Raw genomic sequence first — 12,609 nt, forward strand, 5'->3', positions numbered from 1 at the left:
GCCAATACATCGCTTACATGTTGATTCATTATTCTTCAGCCCGCACCCTAAATTCTTCGGCCTCGAACCTCCTAAAAGTCCTGAAGATCCTGTTAAAAACTCAGGGTGACCTGTGCTTTCAGGCTGTAGCCCCAGGCTGTGGAATGCCCTGCCCCTGTCTCTCTGTGTGGCTGTCTCTGTTGATTCTTTCAAAAAGCAGCTTAAGACATTTTTATTTAGACAAGTTGTTAGCTAAATGTTCTAGTGACTGGTTTTATTAGCTGGTCTTACTGTTTTTGTTTTATATTAACCCTGCATCTGTATTTCTGTATGGCACTATTTAAATAAGGTTTTCTTACTTTTATGTTGATGTGCTGAGCATAGACTATATTATCAGCCCTCACCCTTCCATTGAGGAAGGGTGCCTTTGCATATTTAATTAGAAATAAAGAAGCTAGCTCTCAATCACATGGTTGCGTGATGAAAATTGCATCATTTTTGTTTGAGTAGCAGCTCCGTCCCCCCCTTCATGACACAAGGCTCTAGTTGAACTTGTTCGAACAGGGGTTTGAGCCAAGTATTGTGTGATTGGTCAGAAGTTCTTCTGAGCAAGTTTATGCATAAATGTTGGTGAGCTTTAATAGAGTCATTTTGCTTCTACTGCTCTGCTGAAAAGCAGCTGGCTAAAGCTGTTAGAAAATTCAGCCAACTTTACAAATGTTCCAGCAAAACCTATAAACTTATGAACTTAAAAAGACAGCGCAGAGACACAGGCAACTCTTCGTGGCTGTGACTGTCTCAATCTGTTTAATAAACACATCTGGCCATGGTAAGCAAAGCAAAATTCTGTACAATGCTGTTTTCAACCTATAAGACTAAATGTTAAGACCCTGCTTAAATACAAGCTTTTAAGAAATAAGTGCTAAAATAGATGGTGTCTTTTTTTTAAAAAACGCAGCTCAGAATGCCTTTTTTGTGCATGCGAACAAGGATTGAACAATTATTTATTAAAAGACGAGCTTTGCTATAACTTCAGTTAAATAAAAAATAGTCTTGTTAAGTAATAATGAAGCTAAATTATGTCTGTTTTAGTTACAGTTAAAACAAATATGTGGGTGACACCCATCTAAAGAGAGGATGTAAAATGTGTTAAATAAAATTTGGTCAGAATGAAACTATCTCAGCATCATTCAGGACAGATCTAGAAGGAGTTTGATTTCTTGACTTATAAAACTATAAACACACGTGCATTTTCCCCTTTAATAAGTTTAATTAGTTTCAGAAGACTCAGAAATAGTTTTTTCACAAAAGTAATTTTTCATCTGTGCCTTTTATTTTAATTTGGGGCAAACCTGAAATAAATTAAAGCAGGATCATGAATGCTTTTCTGTAACAGATTTACTTTTTATAGGAATAGTAAAATTCTGTATGTTCTGAGAGAAAGCTCAATAACCTCGATAGAACTTGATTGTCTTTTGGTTAGCCAGTTCTTCTAGAACTGCAAATTCTTGTTGCCCAGGATGGTTTCCAGTTTTTAACTTTTTGTTTCTTAATACTTCGAAGTAATGGCTCCAGTTTCCATCGCTGTCTGCTCCAAAACCGAACACGTGGACCTAGAAACACAATCAAGTAGAGCTTATTTAGTGGGTTCAGTAAGGCGGTGGTCTTTTTCCTGCTCTAAAAGATGGCAATTTAAAACTATTCTGGAACAGTCACAACCACTTTGGAGGGACAAAAACAAGATACACGTAATAAATTAAAATTAGAATGCATATCACCCTCTGCTTTCCATGGCAGAGTTTAAAACTGAGATCATCTTATGATGATAAAGGACAGAGTTATAGCTGTTATAGGCAAACCTAGTAAACGACATTATGCACAATTTTTTTGAAATATTGTGAGTTCTTGCAAGATTTGTTAGAACTTGAAATAAGTATTGAGGATGACTGTTAGCTACTACGACACCAAATCCAGTCCAATATCTGTAAAACTGACTTATAGCCATTTCCGTAGTGACTAAAGTTAATTAGGTGTGACTCTATTTCAAATTCGGTTAACTAAAGTTAATTAGTTGTAGATGTACATCCAGGGATTTCTTTCTGAAACTTTCAATAAAATCTGTCCGGTGGTTCTAGATATATTTCGCTAACAAACAGGCAGAGTTGACTCCAGTAGATTACAAGTTTTAAAACAGATCTTGTCCATTTAGCGCTCTGAATATAAGTAGAGAGTGACTCTCAACTACATAAAATTTTTGCTCAGTATGTGTAAATTGGTTGATTTAAAGCCATATTTTTGTTTGCTAAGGTTGCTTGACTGTGGTGGCCATCTTGAATTGAATTATCTCCAAATGTGTGTCAGTTAGAGATGTACATCCAGCGATCAATTTCTGAGAGTTTAAATAAAGCCTGTTCAATGAATCATGAGATATTTTGCTAACTCTACTAACAAACAAATACACAGACACGGACAAAAACATGATCTTCTTAGGCAGCAAGTGATAATGATGTTCATACTTGAAGGTCTTGAAAATCACATGCTATTTTTATATCAAAGATCTCATTCAGAAACAGGGAACTTCATAGCATTCTCAGAAAGAAACAATCAAATGAATTTACCTCATCACACATGTGAAGAGCGAGAATCAATGTCATAAAGCCAGTGGATGGATAATATCCCTTCTTTTTCAGCCACACCACATGAGCATGCTTCATCAAAGCTGGATTGGCCACCATCACCTGGAAAAATTAGTAGCTTTCAGTTTACTGAATTTTATTCTTTGCAAGAAAAAAGTTTATTTCATTCTATACCATACTCACCAAATCTTTGTTAGCGAATGTGATACTTGAATGAGATCTGTTGAAAACAGCATGAAATGGCTTAAAATTCTATAAATAAATGAATACAGTACATACATACATACATACATACATACATACATACATAAATACATTACATACATACATACATACATACATACATGCATGCATGCATGCATGCATACATACATACATACATACATACATACATACATACATACATACATACATACATACATACATACATACATACGGCACAGTAGTAGTGAAAATGGTTTGATGTCAATACATTGTCTCTTAATGAAAATAAAACTCAATTTATGTTGTTTGGTGGTGGTAGGCATATTTTTTAATGTAACTTTTATGTTACATGGAAATTAAATACGTAACCAAAAAAACATTTTTTTAGTGTGATTGATCATAAACTCTGCTGGAAACCACATAATGCAAATGTCAAAAAGAAGTTCTCTAAATCTGTTGGTTTTTGTAAACAATCAGATAATTATTATGATTGAAATGTTCACATATATTGTACTGCTCTCAAAATGCCAAGGATGCTGTATTGTGTTGAAAGTTGGGGAAATGAATATAAAATTAATGTGACCCACCCCTCACAACGTGCAGTCACATTTGTTTGGTTTAATTATGATCTTAGTTTAGGTTGTGACCCTGCTTTGAACAATAAATTAGGAATTCTGGGAGCAATGCTGTGCAATAGATGGCAGAAGTGGGACATTATGGGATTGACAGTGCAACATATCTGTGTAGAGAGAGCTCTTCTTCATTCAGATGAGAGCTACCAGCACAACAACATCGTCTCCTGTTTTTCACTCATTTCTTCTGGTAAAACACGTTAAATCAGTGCCAAACAGAAAGCCGATAAGTAATGGACATGATTATTAGCATGACTGAGAGGTGTTCGGGATATTTTATCACGGCGTGATTATAATAACATCTTGAATCTGAACGTTTTCAGTGTGAGACGTTTGCATGCTAGCGTTAGGAAACCTGTGTTTGACACTGTTCTGGTTTATAGACAGCGTTACCTGAATTGGTCTAAGGAGCTTCCGTGCAAAATATTGTTCTGTTAAGTGTGTCATGACATTTGTCCCCGGTGTATTTGTTATATGTTTATTTGTGTTGGCACTGTAGTCAGATCATAAGCTCTCGGTTAGCTGCTCAGAGGATTTCCTCAAATGGTTGGTAAAAAGAAAATGAATATGTTTGAGATAGCTGTCTGTAATTTACAAGGTAAAAATTCCTGATATGACAATAAGCTGATATTGTGCTGTACAGTTAACTACTAGGAATGTAATGTTTAATCTCATTACTCTGACAAAGTTGTATGGTGATTACAACTAATCTAATATCCATCATGGCCAATTGCTCCCATCCCCTGTACAACACTGAAGTCCCTGAGCAGCTCCTTCAGCACAAGACATCCCTGGTGAAGAAAGGAGTGCTACCAAAGGTAATTTCAATGGTATTGGCACCCTTTGCTGCAAATCAATATGAAAACCCAATTTGGCTCACCTGTTGCAAATCACACATAAAGATCACTTGTGATGGACTGCCTCCACACATGTGACATGAATTAACCAATGAATGATCATGAAGATATTCACTCAGCTATGCAAATCATGAAGGGGTGCCAATAATGGTGAGCAGGACTGTATGCACATACTATTTTCTGTAAATAAATAGTGTTGGGATCCGGGGTCTCAATCTGTTTTCAGTTTCAGCAGTTGTCTACCAGAGGCCCTCCTGGAGTGTACCTGCATGAGGGTAGAATCTCCAATCTCCGGCAGATGTGCAGCCGCAACTTATCTGCTCTTATCAAGAGGAGGAAAAGAGGAATCTGCAGCCGGCCCTTCGGTGCCTGAGTGTTTGCCCTCCGTGGTAACCTCAAGCCCCTCTGATTTTTTTCCTGGTGCTTGTAACCTGCTCAATATTTACATCTCAATGTCCTGGTCATGAATGTAGGTGTGTTTTGTTCTTTGTTTGGGGTTTCTTGTTGGTCTTGTTTTGTTTGGTTGTCTTTTTGGGTCTCTGTGTTTATGTCTTGTCACCATTCATCTCCCCAGTAGTTTTCCATTCATGTCTGCCATGCCCACCTCACCTGCTCCTCGTTTAGTCCACAGCTGCATCCCATAATCATCTTTCCCTTTGTCTTTAAAACTGGTCTCTGTTTTGTTGCTTGTCACTGGGTCATTCAGTTCCTCTTGTTCTTGCCATGCTTGTTGTCGTCCTCGTTCCATGCCTTGTTTTGCGTTTCTGGATTTTTGTTTGTATTTTTGCTGCCACGCCAGCCTTTTGTTTTTGTTACATTTTACTTTAATAAATTAGTTTTCCTTTTGTAAAATGAGTCTGCATTCTGGGTTTGTCTCCGTCTCCCCTCCTTATGACAGTCCTCCCTAAAGGTTATTTCCACCAACATTCTGGACCTGATCCTCTGTGACTCTCCAGCACCAAACAATCATCTACTAACTCTCCATGAAGACTGTGGGTTTCATCCACCCATGGCTGGCTCTGTAAGGCTCCTCTTCCTCCTCCACTCAACCCTCTGCATAACCTGTCCACTCTACAATGCATTCATCGCTCCACTGCTTCATTTTCAAGACTTCTTGGTTCAACCATTCATCTCTTACTGACAATTTCCTGGAGTCACTTTCATACAGACGGACCTCTAGAATCCCACTCATCTCTCCCTGGCGGATCTCCATCATTCTCACAGTGAGAAGTGAATCTTCTAATCATTTCCGATTAATCTTCCCAAACCTTCATTGTCTCTCGTTTCTCCTCCAGTATTCCAGATTTCCCGCAACTCCAGAACCACCCCAGATCAAGACCATTGATTATTCATTATCTTTGTAAATATTCATCTCCAAGCTCTGTTGTCTCCTGAGAGTGTTTGCATGTGGGCCAGAAAGCTTACTAGAACCATGACAAATACTTGAGAATGTGAATTATTTTTTTCTGTGAACTTTTTTTTTTTCACATTGTCCTGTTGCTGCTGTGTTTTCTAAAATTATCTTGTCTTATTTATTCTTATCTTATTTAGGGTGATGAGTTTTAAGATAGAAGTAGAAGATCTGAAATTCAGTGTTGTCAGTGGTTAGGATGGTTGGATGGGATGTAGAAAAGGAAGAGAAATTCTGGAAGGATCTCGATGAAGTCAGAGAGTGTCCCCAGTGAGGAGAGAGTGGTGATCAGACCAGATTTGAATGGTCATGTTGATGAAAAAAACCAAGGAGAAGAGGAGGGGATGGGCAGGTTTGTGTCAAGGAAAGGAACCCGAAACGTATGTTGGAAGATGCCTGTGACTGTACACACAGAATCTGTGTTTCATCAGGAAGGACAGATGGTGGTGGATTTTGCCAAGAGGATGGAAATGGCTGTAGTCAACACTTACTTCCAAAAGAGGGAGGAACACAGGGTGATCTACAAGACTGGAGGCAGGAGTACCCAAGTAGACTACATTATGCACAGAAGAGGCAACCTGAGGGAGATTGTGATCTGTAAGGTTGTGGCAGGGGAGAGTGTGGCCAGACAGCATCGGATGGTGGTGTGTAGGATGAATGTTGTTGTGAAGAAGAGGAAAAGAGTAAAGGCAGAGAAGAGGACCTAATGGCGGAAGTTGAGGAAGGAAGAATGTTATAGGAGTTCAGACAGGAGAAGTTAAAGGCTCTGAGTGTTAAGAAAGACCTTCCAGATGACTGGGCTACTACAGCCACAGTGATTAGAGAGCTAGGTAGGAAGGTACTTTGTGTGTCATCTGGACAGACAAAAGATTACAATGAAAGCTGGTGATGGAACAGTGAAGTACAGGAAGTTATCCAGAGGAAGAGGTTAGTCAGGTAGAAATTGGACAGTGAGATGCAACATAGGGCAAAGAAAGAAATAGTAAAGGCAAAACAGAAGGTGTATCATGAGTTGTACAAGAGGCTGGATGCTAAGGAGGGAGAGAAGGACTTGTATCGATTAGCAAGACAGAGGGATCAGGCTGGAAAGGATAGGAACTTGGTAAAGGCTTGGTATACATAGGAACAAGAATGTCCGAACTAGTGAGCATAGTGTGATGAGAAGATGGAAGGAGTACTTTGTGGAGCTGATGAATGAGGAGAATGAAAGGGAAAAGAAGAGTAGAGGTCATTGAAACTGTGGATCAGGAAGTGGAAAAGGTTAGCAAGGATGAAGTCTAGAAAGCTTTGAACAGAATGAAGAAAGGGAAGGCAGTTGGATCTGATGACATACCAGTAAAGGTATGGAAATGTCTAGGAGAGATGGCAGGGAGGTTTTTGACTCAATTATTCAATGGCAGAGAGTAAGGAAATACCTGAGGAATGGAAGCAAAGTGTGTTGGTGCCAATCTTTAAGAACAAGGGTGATGTACAGAGTAGTAGCAACTACAGGGGAATGAAGATCTGGAAGAGAGTTGATGAAGCTAGACTTATACTAGGACTATTTATGAGCAGCAGTATGGTTTTATGCCAAAAGAAAAGTACAGATGCCATCTTTCCTTTGAGGATGTTGATGGAGAAGTACAGTGAGGGTCAGAAATAACTTCATTGTGTCTTTGTGGATTTAGAAAAAGCATACAACAGGATGTTGAGGGAGGAGCTGTGGTGTTGTATGAGAAAATATGGAGGGGCAGAGAAGTATGTTAGATTGGTACAGGACAGGTATGAGAACAGCAGGACAGTGGTGAGGTGTGCTGTAGGAGTGACAAATAGCTTCAATGTGGGAGTGCGACTGCATCAAAGACCTGCTTTGAGCCCCTTCTTGTTTGGTCTGGTGATGGACAGACTAACAGATGAGGTCAGGTAGGAATGTCTGTTTGCAGATGGCATTGTGATCTGTGGTGAGAACAGGGAACAGATGGAAGAGAACTTGGAGAGGTGGAGGTCTGCACTTGAAAGATGATGGATGAAAGTCAACCTTAGCAAGACAGAGTACATGTGTGTGAATGAGAGGGAGGCAGGTGGAACAGTGAGGCTACAAGGACCAGAGGTCATGAAGGTGCAGGACCTTTATGACCTCTGGTCAAAAGTCAAAAGAAAGGTTTACAAGACAGTGGTGAGAGCAGCTATGTTGTATGGTTTGGAGACAGTGGCACTGACAAAAAGACAGGAGACAGAACTGAAAGTGGCAGAGCTGAAGATGTTGAGGTTCTTCTTGGGAGTGACAAGGATGGATAGGATTAGGAGTTAGATGGAGGAGGATGACTCGCTGTGGCGACCCCTGAAAAGGAAACACCTGAAAGAACAAAATGAAGTTTGAGAAAACATGTGTAACTGTGTAAAAATACCAATCAGTTTCTCTCTTCATATGCTATAGCGAGCTGGGACCCAGTGCTTGTGTTGTTGGTCTGTAGAGAAAACCAACACCAGAACATCTTGAATGTGTGCGTTTCTCTTGCTTAAAAAATAAACAAATTTATTCCTCATTTTTGACCTTCTTGTTTGTGGTCGTGTTTCTGGGAAGAACCTTGTTGTTGTGTTAATACAGTCAAGAAGGTGAAAATTGATAAAACATAAAAATAAAAACTCACCTTCCAAAGAATCCTGTTAAAAAGGCCTTTTTGAGCCACTGAAGATCTTTGATCTTGAATGCAAACAGCACAAGATGAGTAGTGTTGTCTAAACGTGACGCACTCTCTGGATACATGACACGATGAGTTGTTTTGCTCCCAACATCTTCTTCGTAACCTTTGACCTTGCCATAGTTAATTCTACATTGGACAGAAGAAGAGAATCATTTGCTTTTGGATTGCTTTTAAGGCTAAAGACGATTCCCTTTAACTGAACATTTACCTTATAACAATATCTTGCGAATCAATCAGAGGGCCATAATGTGATTTTAACAAATTTGCAGAATTTCCCACTACTGAGCAAGTCCGGCATCGGTCAGAACTGGGTTTTTCATAATCAGGTTCAGCTGGGAATATCTCAAACAGCTCCTTCACTGCTGCTTTGTAGGTACTGTAGTTTCCTCTTTCTCTCTGAATGTGCTGTCAAACACAGTCTGAAGTTAAACCTATTTTCAGAACAACTCATAAGATCACAGTGACAGGAATTTAGAAAAAGAACACGAGATGAAACACTTTTTAATGACCCAGGATGATGTTGCTCACCTTCCACCATGCATAATCCTCCTCTGAAAGCTCACTCTTTGCAGTCAAAAAGGGTTTGACAGAATGGCTCACGTGATGAAACTGGAACATTTTGTCTTCAGATAAACACTTTTCACAAGAACACGACCTTTGCTTGTAAACATTTAGCTGGTCAGTGATTACTGACAGAAAAAATAAAATAGTGCTGCTAACAGAAAACATGAGCAGGATCTTTATTTTGGCAGCCATCCTGAATGTGGGATTCTTCAGCCTGTGAAATTGTTTAGGTCTGTGAAAAGTGCTGCAAAACAGAAAAGAGAAATTAGATTTATAAATGCTTTTAAAATGGGTTTTATGTTATTTACAGCTTAATCTGATTTCAGATTCATTAACCACAAGGAGACTCTAAATTTTCTACTTTTAAACTCAGACAAGACAGAAGTAGTGGTTTTTCTACCTGAGCATCCCAGGAACAAACTTTGCAGTCTTTCACTTTCTCTGGATGGCATTAATTTGGCCTCCTGTTCTAATGTAAAGAACCTTGGTGTCATCTTTGATCAGGATATGTCTTTTAACCCCCACATTAAAAATGTTACCAGGTCTGCTTGTACTAAATGTAGATGTTTCTACATTTAGTGATATTTCTTAGGTGTAGACCTAAGAAATATCACTAAATGTAGAAACATCTTGTCTCAAAATGATGCAGAAAAACTGGTCCATGCATTTTTCACAACTAGGCTGGACTATTGCAATTCTTTATTATTTGGGTGTCCAAAAATGCTTTAAAAACTCTTCAATTGATCCAAAATGCTGCTGTCATAGTTCTGATGACAGTTAGGAGGAGAGATCATATTTTTACAGTTTTAGCTTCTCTCCATTGGCTTCGTGTACACACACAGAAAGAGAGACAGAGTCATACACATGCTCTCTGTTTCTGTTTGCTCTTGGTTATAGATGTTATCTGAAGTCATGTCTCTTGTTTGTCTGGTTGTGTTTGATCAGTCATAATTTAGCTGCCACGTAAGCTTTTTGTTTGCTTTGCTTTGTTAAATAAAATCAAGTCCTTTTTGAAGTGCCTTGTGTCAGTCTGCATCCTGGATCTTTTTTTCAACACTCCCAACCTTGACAGGAGATCAGCTTCTACACCAAATTTAGCTTATCATCTGTAAATTTGGTTGAGTTATAATAGCTATTGCAGTGTTTCCAAGGTCAGTTGTCTGTGGTGGCCATTTTAAAGTGGGTTGACTCCAAATATCCATCCTGTGGTTTATGAGCTACACTATCTTGCTAATGGAGTTGAATCCAAAAGTTATTGGCAAATTTTTAAAAATTGATCTTGCTTGATTTGTCAGCACTTGGGACGTGTTGGGAATCAGTCTCAGCCACAACCACAAGATTTGAGCTTAATATCTCAAGAAATGGCTGAGTCATAGCCATTTTTGTGTTTTCTAACAGTGCTTAGGTGCGGTGGCCATTTCAAAAGTGTTTCACTCCAAAAGGTAACCAGTTGTAGATATACACCCACTGATTACTTTTTGAAAGTTTCATTCAGATTTGTCCTGTGGTTCACAATATATTTTGCAAACAATGCAAACACACACAGACAAACAGAAAAAAGACAATTATCTCTGCTTTATCAGATACAACAGACACTGCTTTCTTTCCACCTTGCAAATCCTGAAAAATTACATCTTTAACATGAATGATGTGTAAAAAACATGATTCAAATTCAATGTCTTTTTGACAAAAATGTCACTGAAACTCAGAAATTGTACCAACGTTACTGCCCAATGTCTAACATTTGTTACTGATATTACTGACATATGGCTGAATTCAGAGAAATAAATATAAACTTTTTAAAATAAACCTTTTTTATTTCAGAAAAAGTGACTGATACCAACTCATATCTTTTAATCTACTTTTTTTTAACATAAGGAGCAAGTCATACATTTGTAGTTCATTTTCTCCAGACGTCACAATTATATTTACTATCTACAATGATGAAAAATACTATTGAAATGTAGAAACTTTACAGAGAAAAATTACAAATATTCTTACATTTGACTGACAAATGTTTTTCCTTTGCCTGTGAAGTCCAAACTAAATTACCAACTTAATAATTATTAATAATAATTAATTTCCTAATCTTTGTAAAATGATTTCCTCCTAAGTGACTTTACTGTATTTTGTGAGGTTTAAAAACTCACAAACTATATTTGTTACACATTTCTTTTGTTACATTTTTAAATAAGAAAATAGATAAAGACTTGCCTTATGAAATTTTGTTCTTTCGATGTCGCCACAGTTCACCAAATGCCAGGTAAGAGAACAGCAAAAGCAACAGTACTCAGGTGTTGTTTTTTCATTATTTGTTTTAAGTGTTGACCATGTCTGTCAGCTTTTTACATGTCTTTGTCCAATGTAAAAACTGCTGCTCCAGTTCCTCCAGTGTTGTCCCATAGAGTTAGATGGATTTTTTTTTTGGTCTCAGGTGCAAAGCATCAAGTTTCACATGCTTTTAATGGCAGAATTTATTATAGGGTAACACCTGTTGTTGATAAGTCATGGCTATGTTATAACTTATATTCCAGTGCGATGGGATCTCACAAAATGAACTTGTTTGCAGGAGTGATGTTGAATTTTCTCCTCATGGGAACCAGACTGCTTCAAGACCAGAATTTCAATATCTTTAATATAAGCTCCTGTGTTGATTTTGGGGGCCAGAGCTTTTGATTCAGAGCTTCATGTTTGGATCTGGGACACTGATGTTAATGGTAATTGTCTTTAAGGCTCTCTGTATGTTGTGCACCATACATAAATAAACCTGTTTGAGTGATTTTATCCAACAGTGCCTGAAAATTATTTTTCTGCCATGACATGCTCGGCTACTCATCACAATCGCAAAAGAGCGCCCTTATATTTCATCTTTACATCACAGAATGATAATCATGTTCATTCTCTTTGTTTTAATTAATTGATTAGTTTAAAATTATTTTTTTACTTCATTACCTTATCGAACATGTTTATGTTAGCAATAAGCCTTCAAGTAGCTCTTTGTCCACCACCCAGTATGTTTTATTACACATCAAGCTTCTTGGGAAATAAAAAGCAATTAAAAAACTAGAACTGCAAGCAGTTATCAACGGGTTCCAAGCCTCCACGCTTGCCCCTATCGCTTCGATCCCGAAGTCCCGCCGGCGTGGCTCCGCCGTCTCTCTCGGCTAGCGGGCCGAGACGAAACTCGCCAGGATGGTGCATAGTCAAAGGCGCTCCGTAAGACGTAACGGTTGAATTTGTGTAGAAAGCTCAGGGAGGAAAAGCTAACTGCCATTTGATACCACACAGAGCCAAAGAAATAAATTCATAAAAAATTCAATATTCATTTGAAAAATACCAAAATATTCTCAGATGATCAAGTCTACATCTGTAATAATATGCATTTATCTTTATGTCCCCAGTTCCAATACTGATTCAGTAAAAAAAAATTTAACTGTAATGTTATACAACAATGAGCCAACAAAATATTCATGAAAAATCCATACCTCTTCCAAAAATTACCAAAATATTCTCGAATGACCATGCCTAGATGTGGAATAATATTCTTTTATTTTTATGTTACTGGATCGAGCACATTCTTTATGAAAAATTGAAAACGTCATTTTCATGATGTCCAGCCAATACGCAAAAATTCATAAAAAA

At 38.1% G+C, this 12,609-nt stretch overlaps 1 protein-coding gene across 2 annotated transcripts; it reads right to left on the reverse strand.

The window, feature by feature from the left end:
* Nucleotides 1–1,290: 1,290 nt before the first annotated feature.
* LOC108228911 (CMP-N-acetylneuraminate-beta-galactosamide-alpha-2,3-sialyltransferase 1-like) lies at nucleotides 1,291–11,295 on the reverse strand. 2 transcript variants are annotated; one of them, XM_017404555.3, is made up of 7 exons: nucleotides 11,182–11,295; nucleotides 8,932–9,211; nucleotides 8,612–8,808; nucleotides 8,350–8,529; nucleotides 2,799–2,835; nucleotides 2,598–2,717; nucleotides 1,291–1,592 (listed from the first exon to the last, which is right to left on the reverse strand). In XM_017404555.3, exons 2-7 carry the CDS (start codon nucleotides 9,157–9,159, stop codon nucleotides 1,425–1,427), a joined length of 930 nt encoding a protein of 309 aa, XP_017260044.1. In that variant the 5' UTR covers nucleotides 9,160–9,211; nucleotides 11,182–11,295; the 3' UTR covers nucleotides 1,291–1,424. The 2 variants fall into 2 exon arrangements, with proteins under 2 accessions (XP_017260044.1, XP_037831550.1); XM_037975622.1 differs by lacking the exon at nucleotides 11,182–11,295 and adding an exon at nucleotides 9,368–9,390.
* Between the last annotated feature and the right edge of the window lie 1,314 nt (nucleotides 11,296–12,609).

This window comes from Kryptolebias marmoratus, linkage group LG5, assembly GCF_001649575.2.
Source record: "Kryptolebias marmoratus isolate JLee-2015 linkage group LG5, ASM164957v2, whole genome shotgun sequence".
NCBI lineage: Eukaryota > Metazoa > Chordata > Actinopteri > Cyprinodontiformes > Rivulidae > Kryptolebias > Kryptolebias marmoratus.

Coding starts and splice junctions, on each gene's coding strand:
- LOC108228911 (XM_037975622.1), bottom strand. Junction 8,809..8,931: donor AGGATTATGCATGGTGGAAG/GTGAGCAACATC, acceptor TGTGTTTGACAG/CACATTCAGAGAGAAAGAGG. Junction 2,718..2,798: donor CATTCGCTAACAAAGATTTG/GTGAGTATGGTA, acceptor TAATTTTTCCAG/GTGATGGTGGCCAATCCAGC.